Raw genomic sequence first — 20,077 nt, 5'->3', positions numbered from 1 at the left:
TGTTCAGTATTAATTGTCAGCCTTGTAAATCCAAGCTGGACTGACTGTACATATCCTGACCAAGGAAAATAAAATTCTCACTTTATGCAGTAATCTACACCTGGCTTTACTGCCTCCATCAAAATAATATACATTGTATAGACTAAATGGTTAACATTTATTTGCAATGTAGTATAGCAAACTATTACATGATCAAAAACAAATTAATTTTACCAAATAAAAAAAAGTCTCCGTTTTGAATGTCTGGGGTCGCCAGAAATTTGTGATGTTAAAAAGGGGTCATGAGCCATAAAAGGTTGGGAACCACTGTATTAAGCAAAGGAACAGAATAAAGAAAACACCGTTATGTAAAATCAGTGTAATAATATTGACACAACTGAGGTTTCTTTTTTTTTGCCAAATTGTTAAGACTGTAACATGTCTGTGGCCTCTATCTCCACCAGATGAGGACCACACCCTGCGGATCCTCCTCTACTCACTTATCTTCTTCCTGAGTGTGTTTGGAAACCTGCTGATCATCGTTGTGCTGACGGTCAACAAGCGTATGCGAACCGTGACCAACACCTTCCTGCTGTCGCTGGCCATCAGTGACCTGATGATGACCGTTTTCTGCATGCCCTTCAACCTCATCCCCAGCATCTTGAAGGATTTCATCTTTGGAGCTGCCATGTGCAAAATAGTGGCCTACCTCATGGGTGAGAAAAACAGAGGGAGACGGAGGAGAGTATAAAGATTACATGGAGATGCAAAACATGGCTTCAGACAGATTAATAATTCATTCTAGTTAAATGGGGTTCACTCAGACAGATGGGTCAGTCCATGTAAAATAAACAGAGGCCTCATGACTGACCATCTTTCTGAAAAGGATGTTATTAGTCTTAATAAACATCCTATTAACTTTAAGCCTTTTTCTTATTTTTCCTAGGCTGCTCATAATAGATGCATGAAATTTTCAGAAGTTACACTACAGTATAATATATCTTTAATTTCTGTTAAAGAAGATAAACATTTGCATATTTGGCCAAAGGTTGGTCCAGTGTATCTTCATATTTTATTTTTATTTTTATTTTATTCCTATTTATACACACCAGTAATCTAGACCTTTGGCCACGTGCAATAATGTATAGTGAACCCAGCTACACTTTATATATATATCAAGAATCAATCATATTGTCACATTCATTTTATTAGAAGAGAAAAAAAAAATTCCAATCTTATGGGGAATAGTGTATTTCTATTATGTACTTCTTTCTTATATTGTAGTGCTACCTTGCTGAGGTAATTAGGAATTTCTGCTTAAAATTAAAACAATCTTTTCATGACTTTAGCGATGAACCAAATACAACCATTATTGATAGCTTGTAAAACATCCTATTTATCGTTCAGTTTAATAGATAGACAGACAGCAAATTCTATCCCCAACACATACAGGTGCTCAAATATTGTTTGAAATTATTAACGTCCTTTTCAATTTTCAAGCACAGAAGAGCAAAAAAATGATACTGTATATTCTAATGTAGTAAAAGAATGCATTATTGTTTCCTTTCTAAAAAGTGGTATCTTCTATTGTACACACACACACACTCACACACACACACACACACACACACACACACACACACACACACATACAGATTCTGTTTTTTAAGCAAACAAACCAAGTCTATTAAAGGAATCAACACAAAAATACAATATTCCTGATATGATAGGATGGACATTTCTATGTGTCAGGGGCTGTGACTGCAACATAGCACTGATACAGATATAGTCTTCTTATTTCAGGAGGTTTATCCAGTAACCTTTGGTTCATGGAGTAAACTTTGTGAGTGAAACCTACTCCACCATCTACACATCTGAATTTTATCAAGGCTTTGAAATGACATGGATTAGGAAGATTGAGCAAAAATATCTGCATAAGGAAATTAAACCCATAGACAGATATTGCACTTTTCTCATACAAAACAGGCATTCTGAAGTTTGGACTGCCAGTGGCTTTTTTTTAACAGTGTTGTAGTATTTGTGCAGAATACAGAACTAATCACCTCAAAAACAATATCAATATTTGCAACCCTGTCATTAGCACCACACATTTACTCATAGTCTGTATCTGTTGTATTTCGTTATTACCCCGCCCCCCAAAGGGGAAGCAAGCGGTATTGTTTTTGGTTCAATATGTTTTTTACCCACGCCTCACGAAGAGGCGTTTGTTTTTTTGTTAACACTCTAGCAGCAAAACTATTGGTTGAATTCATACCAAATTGAGTTTATAGATTGCCAGTGACCCAGAATAGATGTTATTACATTTTGGGAAAAGTAGGTCAAAGTTCAAATTTTTTATGATTTTTTTTTTTCCCCCCATTTGCATAAAATGGTCCAAATTTCTAATGTCTATAAAAACATCAATTTTGTTTCAATTTACTTCAAACTTGGCACATGTATAGAGGCAATTGATCTGCTGACACCAGCACACACATAGACATGATGACATCAGCTGGATCGATGCCAAAATAAGCTACAATATGTGCGAGGGGCGGGGTTTGTTGTGCTTGGTATCACTTGTTTTCTTTGTGAAAACTTGTTTAAAAGACTCATCTACACTGATTATACAGTCCTTAAGAATTTATTATCTACATCTGAGATAAAACAACCTTTTTCATTCCACAATATTTTAGTAAATCATATACTTCCTGCCAGGGTGGAGGTATTATTTCAGTATTATTAGGACCACAACCAAGTTACTTTAGACATAAACATATGATTTAAGACAGTTTTAAATAATGAGAATGTTAGATAAGATCACCCTATTCTGCTAAAGATGCTGATTTTTTTTTTTTTTTTTAATAAACTCAGTATTTTGGGTTTCCAGAGGTTATATGTGCTCTACATTAATGCTGATGCTACTTAATACAACTCATAAACTAGGCTATATTTCATAATTACTTTTCCACCTCAAACCCTGAACATGCACCTGTTTCCTCATCAGCCCACTCCGCTTCTCTAACCTGCTGTTCTGTTTCCTGCATACAAAATGCTTCATTAATGGTGACATTTTCATGAAATTGACTGAAATTCCCAATCTCAGCATCTCACAATGTGATATATCCTCCCATAACTGTTTACTCCTGCAGACAACCTGGCTGTTAGACTACAGATAGAAAGAGACAGAGTTCTCTAGTTAGTTAACTAGCTAACATGGCTAGTGATGTTAAGTAGCATGTTTTTAATTTGTCATTTAATCTGTGCACTCAAGGTAGTGAAGAATCCTGATGTTTCTTTTTTGTTGGTAGCATGACATATACAAAATGTATTTACATGTACAATCTTACATTATGCCACTCACTTCAGTCCTTCCAAAATCCAAAATGATCTATTATCATCCACCTTTTTCTTTCTTTTCTTTCTTTTTTTCTCACACTTAAAGCCAGTATTGCTATCCTGGTCACTTTGCAAACCTCTGAATCTACACATTCATTTTTTTTCTGCAATTGAAATGTGTTAAAAGTCTGATTATAAGGGTGATTCCCCAAAGCCTGGAGAAGTAGATTGAGATGCATGAAATAGACGATTAAAATGGAGCCACGCTAAAGTACCAGCACCAGCACCAGAGGGACTTTGTAGCTATTACAAAACTCTACTCAGAGACAGTTTGTCTATTGATTTATTCTACAAGTGAACGGCAGGTACAACAATCACGAAAACAAGTAGCAATCAGGACACTCCTCCACTAGGTTTAAAAAGGCTTAGATTACCACTGAGATGTAATCAATTCACACATTCATTCTCCAATCATAGGATAAGATAATAAGGTTTATTAGGATGTGTTTGTGCCTTTAATATTCACGTAGTGTGTTTCCTGGTAAAGTCAGGAGCATTTATCTTCTTCACTTTTGTAGAATAAATATGGTCCTCCTGCATATCAGTAAAAGTGTACACATGGTTAGACAAAAACAAAGCAAAAAAGGAATAACAGAAAAAGCAAAGGATGGACTATTAATAATGTGGCTTCCAAACAGTGTTGTGGTTATTGTTGTTTATAAATATTGAAAATATCGATAAAAATTAAAGTTATAAAAAAGTGTACACATGGTTAGAATGGTTAGATGGTTTGATCTGTTTGTGAGAATATATTTTACATGCAACACACACTGAAACTGACCATCTGGATTTAACCAATCACTCGCTGAACATGTGGGGAACACACCACACATTGCAGACTAGGAGCAGTGGGCTGCCATGTCAGGCACCCCGAGGGGTTAAGTGTCTTGCTCAAGGGCCCATCAGCCAACAATTTCCCTGGCAGCCTGGGGAATCAAACTGGCGATCCTTCTGGAGCCACTTCTCCACGACCTGATCACAATCAAGGGTACCAGAAAGGGTGCACATATAGATAAAAAAAATAATAATGCTCTATCAAAAAATCAGACAAGCCATTTTATTTGTCTGATATTTCTCTTTTAAAGTCCAAAATATTTTTGTATTAACGTGTCTACTAAAAATTTTGCAGGCTTGCCCCTGTCAAATCGGAAATTATTCGTTGTATGGACACTACAGCCTAATAGCCTCCATATTTACTGCCTACAAAGATATACAAATGTTTCAGCACTCAGGATAATCATGCATTGTTTATTGCATAGATGTCATGTCCAAAGCATGTGTGCTGAAAAATTCCATATATTGACAGAAACAATAAAATTAGACCCACATATCTGATATGGTGTATGGACACTACTTGGTGTACGGACTCTACAAGATTGGAATGGAAATCTACCTTACCACATGGTCGCATCACTGTTATATCTGTAACTAAGTCTTCTTGGTACAGGAATAAATAAACATTTGTGAACAAGTTATAACAATATATCTATAAGGCATATATGTGATATTATTGATGGAAGTATATTGGTGTACGGACACTACATGAATTTTGGTGAACAACGCACCATTGAAAACATGTGGTTCGACGTAAACATCCATTTGCCACATTGTTACCAAATTTTCTGCGGCCAGGGAGCGTACCAAAATCTGTCTAGTTGTGCTTATTTAGTCATAATAATACTTAAATAACAGGTTCACATTCTATTATTACAATTAAAGGGCTGTAAAAGAAGGGTTTTCATAACAAAATGGTTGATTGTCTTAATACTGAAAATAAGAATTGATAATCAAACAGCTGTTCAACAAAAATGATCAATAAATGAAAACCAATGTGATGTGTGTATTTTGTAATAAAAAAGACACAGGAGTTGAGTAGTAATTATTTATTGTGTTACAAAACATTATGTACAATAATTTTGCTCTCTTATAACAATAAAATTGTGCACATGTTTTCATGCTCATTGGGTCGCCATTTTATCAGTTTTATTCGATTTTCTTCAAATTTGGAGGATTGCAAGATCTAGTAATAAGATGGCCAAAGAAACATTTTGGGAATGGTTTTGGGGGTATCTTTTTGCAATACTGATTAATAACTGATACAAATATACTTGTTCACCTTGATTGTGATCAGGCCACCAGCCTTTTGGACCACAGACTGTTTATTGATGATCTGTGATTTTCACCACCATTTAGTTCAGTATTTTCTGTTTTTATACAGTTTGCGTTTCAGTGTTGCAATAAAATATTACATAAGTAAAAGACTGATAATGCTAGAGACTATAAATTGTATATCTGTACTCTTGTACTATATATGGTATGCATTAGGGCTGCACAATATTGGCAAAACTTGCGATATGGGTGTACAGCATTGCATGGGTGTACAACGATAATATTGCGATATTCCTTGTTCACCTAAAGAAATACCTATTTCATCTACAAAAAAAAAAAAGTTCCTTAGTGTTAAAATGAGCCAATTGTTTGTATGCTGACTCAATTATTTAGAATTTAAGACAAAATACAGTACTACTACAATCAGTTACACAATTCTGTCCAAGAACCTGGTGATGCTGCTACCATAGACCTTCAGACACAAACATAGTCAAATATTTTGTCCTTTTATTCACATTTAACAATGTGTAAATGACATGGATGTATTTCATAATAACAAAAGTGCCAGAGTACCGCCATGTAAGAGCTTTAACAAAACACTATTCCATTGCTTGCCTGGTTTGGTAGATACTGCATATAAAAATAAAATCTTTAAATATAATTGTTCAGGCCTTGCCCAAAGTTGTGCTCTGAAAATATTCACATCTTTTCAACATTAATAACATGTAAACTTGCATTCAACCAGCAGCAGTAGCATCACTTCAGTTTTTTTGCCAGAAAAACAAGCATGTTAGAGTGATGAAAAAACCACTTTGGTACCCCATGGTGTGTAAAACAGAAAGTTAATGAAAAAAAAGAAAAGAAATTATTGCACATCTTTGCGATATGAATATTGCACACTCTGTTATTGCACAGTTGGACTGAATGACTGTCAGGCGCACATAATTTTGTTACACTGTAGCCTAATGTTGGTGCGTATTTTTAATCACAATCATCAGGAGTGGAAAAGAGTCCTGTAAAGTGTGTGTGTGTGTGTGTGTGTGTATGTGTGTGTGTGTGTGTGTGTGTGTGTGTGTGTGTGTGTGTGTGTGTGGGAAGGGGGGCACATAAGCCTTAATTATTTTTTCTTCTGTCACTCCAAAAATGTTCACACGAGGGTGAAAAATGCGTTCTCTGCATCTCGTTTCATCATTTCACTGTCTCCTAACCACTTCCATGTGTGCACAATTATGCATCCAAACCGTTTGCGCCTCCTTTTGAGACATGTTAAATATAGACACAGTTTCTATGAGCAAAATTGCTTTCAGGTTTGATAAATCACTTTGCGTGTGCTAAATTAATAGATTTACATTTTCTCCTCCCACCACACGCACAACTGCGTGTAAAAGCCCCATATTGCATATTCATTGTGCCAAATGTCCTAACTGGATGCAGACACACTATTTTGCACCTCTGAAGGACGCAACCCGTATTGCACACGGTTAGTAAATCAGTTTGTACATTTTTTTTGCGTGTGTGATGAGTTTGCACATGTTTTAATACACACAAACCTTTAGTAGATCCGGCCCACTGTGCAGCCCTAGTAGGCATGAAGCACATTTGTTTTACTGCAAGATGCAGCAACATGTAAACAGTGCTAATGTTGTAGGTGGGTGGAACTAATTTTCTGTAAATAAGTAAATCTCTTTATCTGTGTACCTCAGTGCCAAACAACAGCTACTAAATATGCCCACTAATATTTACATTATACAATAAGGAGAGTTATAAAGGTGAAGAGAACTTCAGAAATTTCCAAGGGAATGGACTAAATAGTTAAACTCTGTGTAACCGGTGGTGTCGGACACTGCGTTGTGTTTTTTAAGGACAAGACCTGCACGTAAAACTTCCGGTCAGCGACCCCCATAAAACATGCCCCTCTCCCACAGATATCTGGAACAAAAGGGCAACATTAAATTATTAAAACAAAATACAGCATACTTGACAGAAGTGACATAAAACACAAAAACCTCCGGTCAGCGATCCCCGTAAAACAAGCTCCTACACAAATCAAAATGATACAGAAATGTGTTTCAGCACATTATAAGCACCTCATACAGCTTAAACTAGCCAGTTCATGTAAAAAATTAAATTAGCAGAGGCTAAACCAAAAATGTTCTTGAACTGCACGGCTGCTTACCCCTCCCACAAAGATCCGGAACAAAAGGGAAGAGGTAAAGGCGCGAAAACTCTGGTTATAGCGTACAGTGTCACACTGTAAATTGCTCGTTGGGGAGCAGACTCAAATAAAAAGTTCCACATACTGACTCGGAGGCCCATAATGTCAGGTATTAACCAAAAGAAATGAAATTAAAATGAACAGATTTTGTGTAATTATAACAATACACAATCTACATACCCACATTGCTGCAAAATAATTGACCCTGTTACATCTGGACCAAACTTATGCAGTAAAACAGTTTTAAGCTTCCCTCTCAGGAGAAATAAAATCAAGATATAGAGCACACAAAATGGAAAAAATACAAAAATTACCAACAAAGACAATAAAAAGTACATTTATGAATATAGAAGTCAGGAAATTGGTGCCTTTGAAAGAAAAGTAATTTTGCAATGAATAGAAGAACTTTATTCTGGGTTAAGTGAAGTCCAGGTTCTGCGGGTGAAAGAGAGGCATTATTGGGATGAAAGCCTTAGGGAGAGACTACTGGGTCGTGTTTTGATCTCTCCTCTTGTAGGTCCGCCAGCATAGTGCACCAATCAGCCACTGGTGGCTCTCACACACAAAGGTACACACAGTTTGTATTCTAGCTAGGAACATGTATGAGAGAGGTAAAGAGTAATTTCCCGTCTTGCCCTGTCAGGGTGGACGTGACAGATCACATCAGTGGTTCAGGCCAACATGATTTCCTCCAGAGCAAGACTCAGATAAGACCTCCACGCCTCAAACTGCATTCATTTGCAAGCTCCTCTCAGGAGAACACAACATTTTATTTGCTGTTCTGATTATCATTATTATGTATAGATATTATGTGCACATCAACAAACATGTTTTGTCACTTCTTATTATTAGACCAAATCCTATTCACAACTCAAGGTGGTAATAAGTTCTCATTCACCAAATAAAAGAGATCTAAGAGCTGACAGCAGCATGTGAGGTTACTCCTGTCTTTTAACTAATCTGTTTTGTTTCCCCACAGGCATCTCAGTGAGTATTTCCACATTTAGCCTTGTTGCCATAGCAATTGAGCGCTATAGTGCCATCTGTAACCCCCTGAAGTCACGGGTGTGGCAGACCCGTTCCCATGCCTATCGGGTGATTGCTGCTACATGGCTGCTGGCCTTCGTCATTATGACCCCCTATCCAGTAGTCAGTCATTTGGAGTCTTATCGGCGCGCTGACAACACCACTGCACACCTGTGTCGCCACAACTGGCCTCACACCACGGCAGAGCAGACCTGGTAAGTAAGTTTAATCATCTACTGCGGAAGCAACATTAATTTATTTCCCTTAATATCATATTGAAGCAATTAAATACAATCCGATTTTTTATCATTATCAGAAAACACTCTGACAATAGTGAAGCTAATAATTTTTAATCAAAATTCACCTGCAAAGTTGGAAATTTCGCAGGAATGATTTGATGTAATTTTGCATTGTAATGGCCTCCTTCTCATTTACAGATTAAAAGGATTAAAAAGCTACAAAATCAATCCATGAAGATTAGTGAGACCTCCAGACTGCAAACTCATTAGGCTAATTTTGTCCATGAACCCTTTGGGTCGAATCTACAAACAATGGATTGCTTGTGGGAAGTTTGCAGCTGCAGTCTGTTCTGTTTTAAGAACTTATCCACTAAAGATTTTGGCCAACTGATGTGCTAGCAGAAAAATGCCCATAAAGTTTTGAACCTGATTCCAATTTTCCCTTGTTGTGTACTTAATAAATGGAGCTATTTCTAGTTTATCACACAGACTGGTCCATCATGGCAAAAGAGAATGAAATATATTAGAATATGTCTCTAATGAGCAAAGATGTGTACACACAGCTCTTCACAAACACAAACTGACTTCCATGTATTTTCCTGAATTTACTTCTCCAGTATTTTGCATTTCTAACACATTCTATTCATTTCCATCAAAATAATCTGCAGTTTTTAATGGGATTCAGGCTGATCTGAAATCTGTTCCATTAATATCTAGATCAGTGTTGTTCAAATATAATCTGAATATCTGAATGTGTCCATGATTTTGCAGAAACAAAAGTACCTATTTTCTACTTGGTTTTCAACTTCAGCTTTATTATTTATCCCTTGAAGGGCGATTTGTTATGCAGCAGTTACACAAGCGTTCACAATAAACAAACACTAAAACACAGTGAAAACAGTAAAGCGCAATAAAAACAATAAAATGCAATAAAAATAATAAAAATATCACACAAATATAAAATAGACAGGGGCATTAGCAACAATCATGATCATTTAAACAGGTGTAATTCAGTGCAAACAGTCGCTTCGTCAGCAGCGGCAAGGCAGAATAAGTAAGGCTGGTTGTGTGTTGGGGCATCTCTGAACTCCAGAAGAAGCTGTGTGATGTGAACAAGCTTAAGATTTGGACAAAGAGACATCAGCTAAGAGACAGAGATGGAGTATAGAATGAATTGTGTGCAATTAATACATTCTTTCTTGTAAGTGTTAATTGAACCATCTGAACTGCAGAGGTGGGAAGTAATGAAGTATAAGTACTTTGTTACTGTACTTAAGTAGATTATTTAGGTATCTGTACTATACTTGAGTATTTATTTTTCTGGCAACTTTTTACTTTTACTCCCTACATTTTTGCATAAATATCTGTACTTTATACTCCTTACATTCTCAGAATAGACTCATTACTTTTTCAAACTAAACGGGTACAACAGTAAGTAAAATATATCACTTCAGAGGGAAAATCAGTGTGGTGGAGAGAAGGAGCACAGGCTGGGACCAGGGTCAGTACCAGAGTCCTGCACGGGGTCAGTACCAGAGTCCTGCACGGGGTCAGTACCAGAGTCCTGCACAGGGTCAGTACCAGAGTCCTGCACAGGGTCAGTACCAGAGTCCTAAATAGGGTCAGTACCAGAGTCCTCCACGGGGTCAGTACCAGAGTCCTGCACAGGGTCAGTACCAGAGTCCTAAATAGGGTCAGTACCAGAGTCCTCCACGGGGTCAGTACCAGAGTCCTGCTGGGGGTCAGTACCAGAGTCTTACACAGGGTCAGTACCAGAGTCCTAAATAGGGTCAGTACCAGAGTCCTGCACGGGGTCAGTACCAGAGTCCTGCACGGGGTCAGTACCAGAGTCCTACACAGGGTCAGTACCAGAGTCCCGCACAGGTCCACTTTTAACAGACTTTTCCACCTGTACCCGCAAAGCTGAGTACCCCAACCCGACCCATGATTAAACACATTGTCTACACAGTAACTCACTTTTAAGGGCTTTATTTTTGGCTAAAACACACACCATCAGTAAATCTCTAACATGTGCTGCTCTATGACATCTTTAACCATATAGAAACAGAGGTGAAGCTTACTTCAAAATAAAACACACCAGTTGTGGATCAACCATGGTCAAATTAGATGATCATCATCATTAAATGTCCAGCAAATTATTTTCATCCATGAATCTTTTGGGGTTTTTTTTCTCTTCCTTGCCCGCTGCCTGCCCACATTTTGTTTAATTTTACCCGTGCCCATGAAAATTCTTATATGATTATATGATTCTCTATATGATTTTGCCAGTTTATATAAGTATTATTTTCATTCATGGCAAAAAATGCAGTTTTACTTTTTACTTTTGTACTTTATTACAAGTGAGAAGTTGTACTTTTTAACTTTTACTTAAGTAAAGGAGTCGAATCAGTATTTCAACTTTTACGAGTGTATTTTTTCACCCAGGTAGCTGTACTTCTACTTAAGTACAGAATGTGAGTACTTTTGTCACCTCTGCTGAACTGTGTGTACCAGTTTGCTCTGGTCTTTTATAATTTAGATGCTGTTTTCTTAGAAAGTGTATGACTGTGCCAAATTTATGAATATCTCTTAATTTGCATCCATGACTCGGGTGCAACATGATGCTAGCTGCATGACTAGTGTGAGTTTCATAGCAATTGCTACAATAATTTCTGTGAATTGCATCCATCACAGGTGCTTTGTTAATTACACACTATGCACATATATATTGTGTCTCATTTGAACGAGCTTAGTCGTTGCAAAAGTGTTTTTAATATAAAGAAAAATATTCTCGTATGTAGTAACCATAGAAGGGTTTACAGCTGTAACATATTATGTAGTTTTCATTTAGAATTTATAGCACATAGGGAGATTCTTCACTTGTTGTTGCCTTTAAATTTAACAGAGCTGTTTATCTTTTTTTCAACTTAGTGTCATCTCTTAAACTTTTGTGGAAGCCAGCATAGATATAAAATAAAATGCAACCTCACATAAAAGTTATACTTAGATCATCTATCCTCCCTGTCTTCTGGAGCTTTCCACCTGAACTTTATGAACTATGTGTCTGAGAGCTGTGTGTGTACTTTACACAAGACATATTAAACTGAAACACCTCATTTACTTACATATTTTGAACTGGAGTCTGTTTTAGAAACTCTATTTTTCCCACATTTCCTTGGGAGCATTAGGGCATCTGCAGAGAACAGATGGATGTTTCAGTGTGTTTTTATTTTGGTTTCTGAATGAAACATGCCTTGGGCCAGTTTCAGTCAACACTGTAAATGTATTTATGTGCATTTGTTCATGAAGAGAATTTAGTTTTACTGTATATGGGTGCTTCTATGAAACTGGTCCTAAAGCAGAACATGGGGCTAAAAATTCAAACCAGATGTAGACTAATGTTATGAAGCAAGTTTGGAAGCACTTTGGGTCTACTTTAAAAATAAATATTTACTTAGATAAAAGAGAACATATTTTTCAGATAAAACACATTTTATATATTTTTTATACAAGAATCCACATGTAACACAGTAAAAAGGACACAAAAATTACGTGCTACTATTTTATCAAATATTTTTTTAATCATCTCACTGGTACATTTTGGGAATCAAACTAATTATGCAAGGGAGAGTGTTTCACAAAAATGACCGCTGTGGCAAAATTACTCGTGATTTATTTGTGTTTAAATAGGCAGGTTCCGCATGTCACACTAGTGGACACGATGGGTTACATACAAAACCTGTAATGAGACTGCCAGTTCATAAAAAACCTGCATGTCTGGATTAGAAAAACCACTAGGATTGTCAAATTTAACACAGTGTCTTTATTCATAGTGATATATAAGACCATTTTAAGCCATGTTTTCCAGACAAAATGCACTGACACCTAGGTAGCTTTTCCTGTCCCAATTTTGGTCTTATTTTTGGCCTCAATATTTGATTAAAAATTCATTAATTGTGAGATGGCTCAGAGCAAGAGTATCCTTTTTTTTTTTTGCATTTATCAGAGGTCCTCATTAGGTACATCCTGCGGGGAAATATGTCTAAATTTCTCTTTTATTATTGGGTCTAAAAAAGCAGATACCAAAATAACCCAGTTTCATAGAAGCACCCATTTATATATGTGTATGTACTGTGGAGACTCTGTGAGTGTGAATGTTTTCTTTTCCTCTTTCCTGTCACTTCTTTAGGTATATTCTGCTTCTGCTTGTGCTATTTGCCATCCCTGGGGTGGTGATGATCGTAGCCTATGGACTAATCTCCAGGGAACTTTATAGAGGCATCAAGTTTGAGATGGGAAACAAGAAAGACTCTACCGGTGAGACCTCTGAATGCATGAAACATAATGAAATACTATGTCTTATTTTGATCCCTATTGTATTTAAAATAATTCGGGCAGGACTTGTGTGTCTGATTTACCATTTATTTCATAGAACGAGTTTAATTGTTCAATTGATTCTTTAGAATAATTTCAGAAAGCATAACGGAGATGGTCCCTGAGATCGCACAGTCTCCCAGTTGGAAGTCTGTTGGAATGAATGAACACATACACACAAAATAACCCAATTATTTTATGAACATTGCAAATATTTTTTCCAAACATGTTTTTCATCAGAGGTCATTTAATATAATATCAAATAATATTAATTTCAGCACATTTCAGTTATTATCTAGATTCTACCCGGATCTTTTAATACTTCTGATTTATAGTGTACAGTGTATAGTGTTTGCTCTTATGTTATATTTGTCTTTACTCATGGTTGCTGTGGTTTTATTACCTCCGCCAAGGAGGTTATGTTTTTGCCGGCGTTGGTTTGTCTGTCTGTCTGTCCGTGTGCAAGATAACTCTAAAAGTTATGGACAGATTTGGATGAAAATTTCAAGAAATGTTGATACTGGCACAAGGAACAAATGATTAAATTTTGGTGGTGATCGGGGGGGGGGGGGGGGGGGGTTCACTGGTCTGCCTTGGCGGAGGTCTGCGCTCTCCGAGTGCTTTTCTAGTATTGTTATTGTCATACTGCTGTTACACTATAATTTCCCACTTTGGGATAAATCAAGTACATCCATCTATCTAAGTTGTTCTCTAGTTTTCAGGTCCATTATGGTCTTTTAGAAGCTTAGACATATTCTAGTTTTAAGAAATCTAAGCAGGCACAATTTGCTAACCCCACTGGCAGATTGGTTTTGCTTAGTGCAAGACAATTAGGTTACATTTAAAAGCCTCGAGATTCTCCAATAGGGATGTTTTTGTCAATGCAGGAGGATGCTGGAGAGGTGGAAGAGATTATTTTGACATCCGTAGGAGGCAAATGAATAGGAGAAGTGTAGTGAGGACAAAGCAGAATGAATGAATGAATGAATAAATGAATGAAGGAATGAATGAAACCTAGACTTGGACAGAAGCAGGATTGTGGGTAGGTTTGTGCCTGCATGAATTGTCACAAAGCTCAAAAGTTCAGAAGGAAAGAATAGAGGCACAGGAGATGTAGGGGGATATTCAATGACGAGGATTCAAACTACAGACCTTTCAACCACTCATCTAAAGAGGCACTCTAGAATGAATAAATTAGACATTATATCTACATGGTCTAGTCCAGAGGTTCACCAGTTTTTCCTCTTGGGACCCAGATTTACCAAAAAATGCATCCTGAATTGCCATAATATCTATATTTTTACTGACTTTCCTACCATCAAAATAGTGTGAAAATCTGTTATATATACAGCATATATATGTTTTTAATGTGTTTTATGTTGTTTTCATGTTGTTCCATCTTAAACATCAATTTTCTCTTATCTTATACTCTTATGCTGTTTTGTCAAATTACATCACACTGCATCTTTTACATTATTTTCATCTTGATGCATCTGGTTGTTTTCATCTTCTTTTGTATCATTTTCCTATACATCTTTTCATTTTCATCTCGTTGTGTCTTTTCCATTGTCATTGTCTCGTTACACCTCATGCCTCTCCTCAACATTTCACATGACTTGGGTGAGGTCGATATTTGCAAACTCTTCCATAGAATATTCTTTTTTCTATTTTAAACAGGAAAAACACATTCTTATGTCACCCATTTTATTCATTTCCAACCATAAGATTAGGAAATACAGGTCCAGTCTTTATACCTTTTACAATCACCCACTGAGCGCTCCCTAATGTTAGCATTTACATTTTTTTCTTACATGACTTATGTGAAGGATGTGAGATTTTACTACAATATGTGAGTGTGAATTTGTGAAACAGAGCCTTTTGTGAGCATTTGAGTGTGTCTGGGAGAAAGGCAGCGTGGAGTGTATTTCCCGGTGCTCCATTAGAGGATGGAATTGGATGGCAGCTGTAGGCCTGGATAACACCATCTGTTTGGAAATGGTGGGATGGGATCAGAAACAAATTATTAAGAGTTTACTTTTATTTTAAAAATGACCTCTAAGAAAATACATTATTTAATAATGAAAGGAAGGTCAACAAATTGGATTTAGTCACTCTATTGGACTGTATCATTTCTGAATTTGCTTGCCTCAGAGATCCTATAACTGTATTAAGCCGTGCTAAAATTTTATCAATATTTTAAACTTCTAAAGCATTAAATGGATGGTTATTATGGGTCTTTTAGGGCAATCCTCCTTCCTAAATGCAAGCAAATATCCCTTTAAAAGAATTCACTAATTCTTGAAACACGTGTGTCCTCACAAATCTTACTTAAGCTTATTTGAAATTTCCCTCTGGGATGAATAAAGTATCTATCTATCTATCTATCTATCTATCTATCTATCTATCTATCTATCTATCTATCTATCTATCTATCTATCTATCTATCTATCTATCTATCTATCTATCTATCTATCTATCTATCTATCTATCTATCTATCTATCTATCTATCTATCTATCTATCTATCTATCCAGTTGTCATGTAAAAGAAATTAAAAAGCAAGATCAAATTACATTAAAATAATAAAAAAAAGAAACTGTGTTTGCTCATTAAGGGACAGAGCTAATGTAACATTTACCAACTCAAAACTATACAGTTAGATACATATATGCAAACATAGCATTCTTTTTATGACTAAACTCCGAAAACACCATATACTTCTACTATAATTTATGGTTTTAGGTGGTTTTGTTTTGAGAGTGCTGCTGCAGACAATCCACCCATCACTTTGGTACTGAGGAATTGAATGCAAAAAAAAAAAAATAATAATAATAATAATAATTTTTTGGAGAAAAGGCATTGCATTTTATTTAAAACACTTAAGAAATGTTTGGGAATAAAGCGATACTTGACAAAGACAATAGCAACAACAAATCACTAAACCAGGACTCAGACAGAGATACTGATACTAGAGATCTCACATATTGTTAAAATGTTTGTTTTGTGTTGTTTTTTCAATGCTGTGGTGGATAAATCTGTTAAGAACAGAAAAGTCAAAGCTGGTCTTATGTGTGAGTTTATTCACCCCTTGCATGGAGAACCCCAAGCCCAAGGCAAAAGTGTAGGAGGAAAAGGGGTAAACCAGCCTTAAGGAGAAGCACAGGCAGTGAGTTTGTATACACACAAGATATGGAATGACAGACATGATTCTTACAGAAATTAGGGCAAAGTTAAAGTTAGCTGACAAGTGGTCAAAACATCATGCAGCCATCATGAAATAGACAGGAGACACTCAGAGTCCCTCTTCTATGAAAAGGAGGAGAACCACAAGGTGTAAAATGGAGGGACCTCTGGTCATGTGTGTCAGCATGAAACAAAACACTCCATGTTCTTCTACTGTCCGATGGTCCAAGGGTGCACTGTGACATTATAGATAGTGTGGGATGCTCTGTGCCATCTGTCAGCGTGATCACTTAAGAATAGAAAAGGTTTAAAGTTAGAGGCACACAAGTTATATAATGATATGAGTATGCCTAGTTAGATAGGAATTACACAAATGTCAGATATAAGTGGCCAGAGTGACCTGGGTGTGACAGTTCCATAAGTGACATGTAATTTTGACACTACAATGTTAATCTTTTTTATGCAAAGAAATATTTCTGCCAAGTACAGTTGCCTGTATATTAAAACATTACATTGGACAATTTGTTTTGTTCATATTGTTCAATGAAACACTGTACATTTTTATTAGAATGAAATGACATACTCTTATTAAACATCACCATACGTAATATGAATAAAGCTTTAATTTATTATGTCATCAGAAGTGTGATTTCTACCTGAGTCACTGATAGATTTTTATCATAAAATCTAGTGTAGTCATCATAATTCCCATAATTCTCATAATTCTACTAATCTTGCTAATCTTTCCCTCTAGAGCAGTGTTTCTCAACCTTGGGGTCGGGACTCCACGTGGGGCCACCTGGAATTCAAATGGGGTCATCTGAAATTTCTAGCAATTGATTAAAAAGAAAAAGAAAAAAACATTAATAAAAAAATATATGGTGAGTTGAGAGAAACAATCACAAAAACATGACAAACTGTGAAGCTGAAACTGAAACACTGTGATACTGTTTATCTTTCAAATGTTCATTGTGGTCAGTTTCAGATGCTGCAGCTCTTTCATAATTCATAGTTTGAGTTCTTGTTTGTTCAGTATTAATTGTCAGCCTTGTAAATCCAAGCTGGACTGACTGTACATATCCTGACCAAGGAAAAAAAATTCTCACTTTGTGCAGTAATCTACACCTGGCTTTTCTGCCTCCGTCAATAATAATATACATTATATTGACTAAATTTCATCTAAACTTAACATTTATTTGCAACATAGTATAGCAAACTATTACATGATCAAAAACAAATTAATTTTAGCAAAAAATAAAGTCTCCATTTTGAATGTCTGGGGTCGCCAGAAATTTGTGATAATAAAATGGGGTCACGAGCCAAAAAAGGTTGGGAACCACTGCTTTAGAGACAGCAGTTGCATACTTGACATGTTAGTAAAAGAATTAAGAGATAGTATCATCTGTTTTTCCATACAGATGTGAAGAATGGACTCACCTCCACTGTGTCCACTGGCAGCGACGATGGAGACGGTTGCTATGTAAATGTAACCCACCGGCCTCACTCAATGGAGATGTCCAACATGGCGTCTTCAAGCAGGGCACTCAAGACCGAACGGCCACGCAGCAACACATCTGAGGCCAAACTGGAAGCGAAGAAGAGAGTCATCCGCATGCTGGTGGTCATTGTTGTCTTTTTCTTCCTTTGCTGGATGCCTATCTACTGTGTCAACACTTGGCGGGCTTTTGATGAAAAATCCGCCATACACGCCCTCTCAGGGGCACCCATTGCTTTCATCCACTTGTTGTGCTACACGTCTGCCTGCATCAATCCAATTATTTACTGCTTCATGAACACGCGTTTTCGTAAAGCTCTTCTCGCCACTTTCTCATGCTGTGCTTCGCCTTGCCGCCATCATCATCGCCGCTCACTCCGGGACAACGAGGAGGATGTTATGGCGACGGGAGCCTCCATGTCAAAGTTCAGTTACACTACAGTTAGCACCATGGGACCCTGCTGAAGCACATAGACGCAGATACAACACAGAAGAAATAGTTACTAGGCAAAAACTGCACCCCACATCCTTCAGTTTTCAACTCGTTGCTCATAGGGACAGTAGAGTAGAAAACATGTAGTAGCAGTATAGATGATTCACCTTGGAAACATTATTTAGCCATGATTTACATGTATATAAATCATCTAGTTCTACACTGTAAGTACCTCCATATCTATACTGAAAAAAAAAACACAAAAACAAACAGTAGATTATCTCACAGTTATGTCTTGTAACAGTGTACCGAGGCAAAATGCTCGCTTAAATGTTTACTGTGAGGTGAGTGTGTGTGTTACTGTACAACAGAGGATGTGAGTGATAGTAGCCCTCAATCATAATGTAGCTATAGCTGCTATGTAATTTTTACATTTTGCTGCCATTTGTTAATATTTATCTATTTTTACAACAATAACGCAATTGCCTTGTGGATGAAGTGCCTGCTTTCTAAACACTGTGTTTGTTTCATTGTCTGTATATTATATTTATCTACTGCGGCCTCATTTATTATAGGCATCATATTCATGAGTTGAAAGACCTAATGGGAACTGATTGTTGTGTTATGTGAAGTGTTACGTGGCTTCAAAATTCACAGAAAATGTACCAGTGGTAAAAATAGCTTAGAATGACAGCAGTGTTGCCTTGTGTTGTGTTGGTAAACTGTGCAGCTGCTCAAAAGTTGTGTATTTGAGCTTTTTGTGTGTTGCTACAGTGTATGTTTGTCTTCAGACGTCAGTGTGCAGAAGTGTGTTTATTTCTGGTGTTAGGGCCAATAGCTTGAGGGCAGTAAACTGGGCAGTTGGCTGCAAAGTATGCAGCACTTTGTGGAGAACATCTGGACAGAAAGCCCAAAGGACAGATTACTTGGTACCTAAATTAATTCCTGATGAAATAAATTCTTCATAAAACTCTGCTTAAATGGCATCAAGAAAAAAGTACATAGATCTTAAACACATAACGTAATAATCTACACAACACTTTATATTCTACCATATGGTGCTTCTCCAGCACTTAAAATGGCAAGTTAAAAACTGTGGTGAAATATTATGTAGATTTTGTCCTAATACTATCCATCACAGCTCTTTTGTCTATTAATGCTGATGCACATTAGTGAAACTGATCTTCTCTGCTTTTACCCCTAGCTTTAACTCTAACTTTAAAAACTCAACAGGATACAGGGATAAATAATTATTAGAGATAATTCAAGATTATTTTATTGCATCCAGATTTGGCATATTGTGATTTATTTGGTCTGAATGGAAACAAGACTCACACATTGTCTTGGCTGAAAAGTGCAGGTTGAAATATGAGATTTTGTAGAATCACAGGTGATGTTATAGAAGTAGTGATGATGCAGTTAAAATTCAACAGCTGTATTTACCAGTTACTGGTAAGATCTCATCACAGAGGCAACATGGCAGCTCCCCAGACAGTGATATTTTGGTTTAAAGGAGTGATATTTTGCTTTTCCCTGTGGTCTACATAAACTGTAAATGCTATGCTTGGGTCTGAATTCTTCATTAATTCAACTCCACAGGTCCATCTTCAACACTATTTCTGAGTAATG

At 36.6% G+C, this 20,077-nt stretch overlaps 1 protein-coding gene across 1 annotated transcript in view; it reads left to right on the top strand.

Moving 5' to 3' along the window:
* Positions 1 to 19,767, top strand: part of cckbrb (cholecystokinin B receptor b) — a 40,991-nt gene extending 21,224 nt beyond the window's left edge. The window contains exons 2-5 of the mRNA XM_030125167.1: positions 444 to 695; positions 8,679 to 8,940; positions 13,154 to 13,281; positions 17,939 to 19,767. Coding sequence (XP_029981027.1) covers positions 444 to 695; positions 8,679 to 8,940; positions 13,154 to 13,281; positions 17,939 to 18,480 — 1,184 coding nt within the window. The 3' untranslated portion in view covers positions 18,481 to 19,767. The remainder of the gene's footprint in view (positions 1 to 443; positions 696 to 8,678; positions 8,941 to 13,153; positions 13,282 to 17,938) is intronic.
* Positions 19,768 to 20,077: the final 310 nt, after the last annotated feature.

Source organism: Sphaeramia orbicularis, chromosome 21 (assembly GCF_902148855.1).
Source record: "Sphaeramia orbicularis chromosome 21, fSphaOr1.1, whole genome shotgun sequence".
NCBI classification, from domain to species: domain Eukaryota; kingdom Metazoa; phylum Chordata; class Actinopteri; order Kurtiformes; family Apogonidae; genus Sphaeramia; species Sphaeramia orbicularis.
Note: the sequence above shows the minus strand (reverse complement) of the source record. Positions and strands in the feature narration are given on the sequence as shown.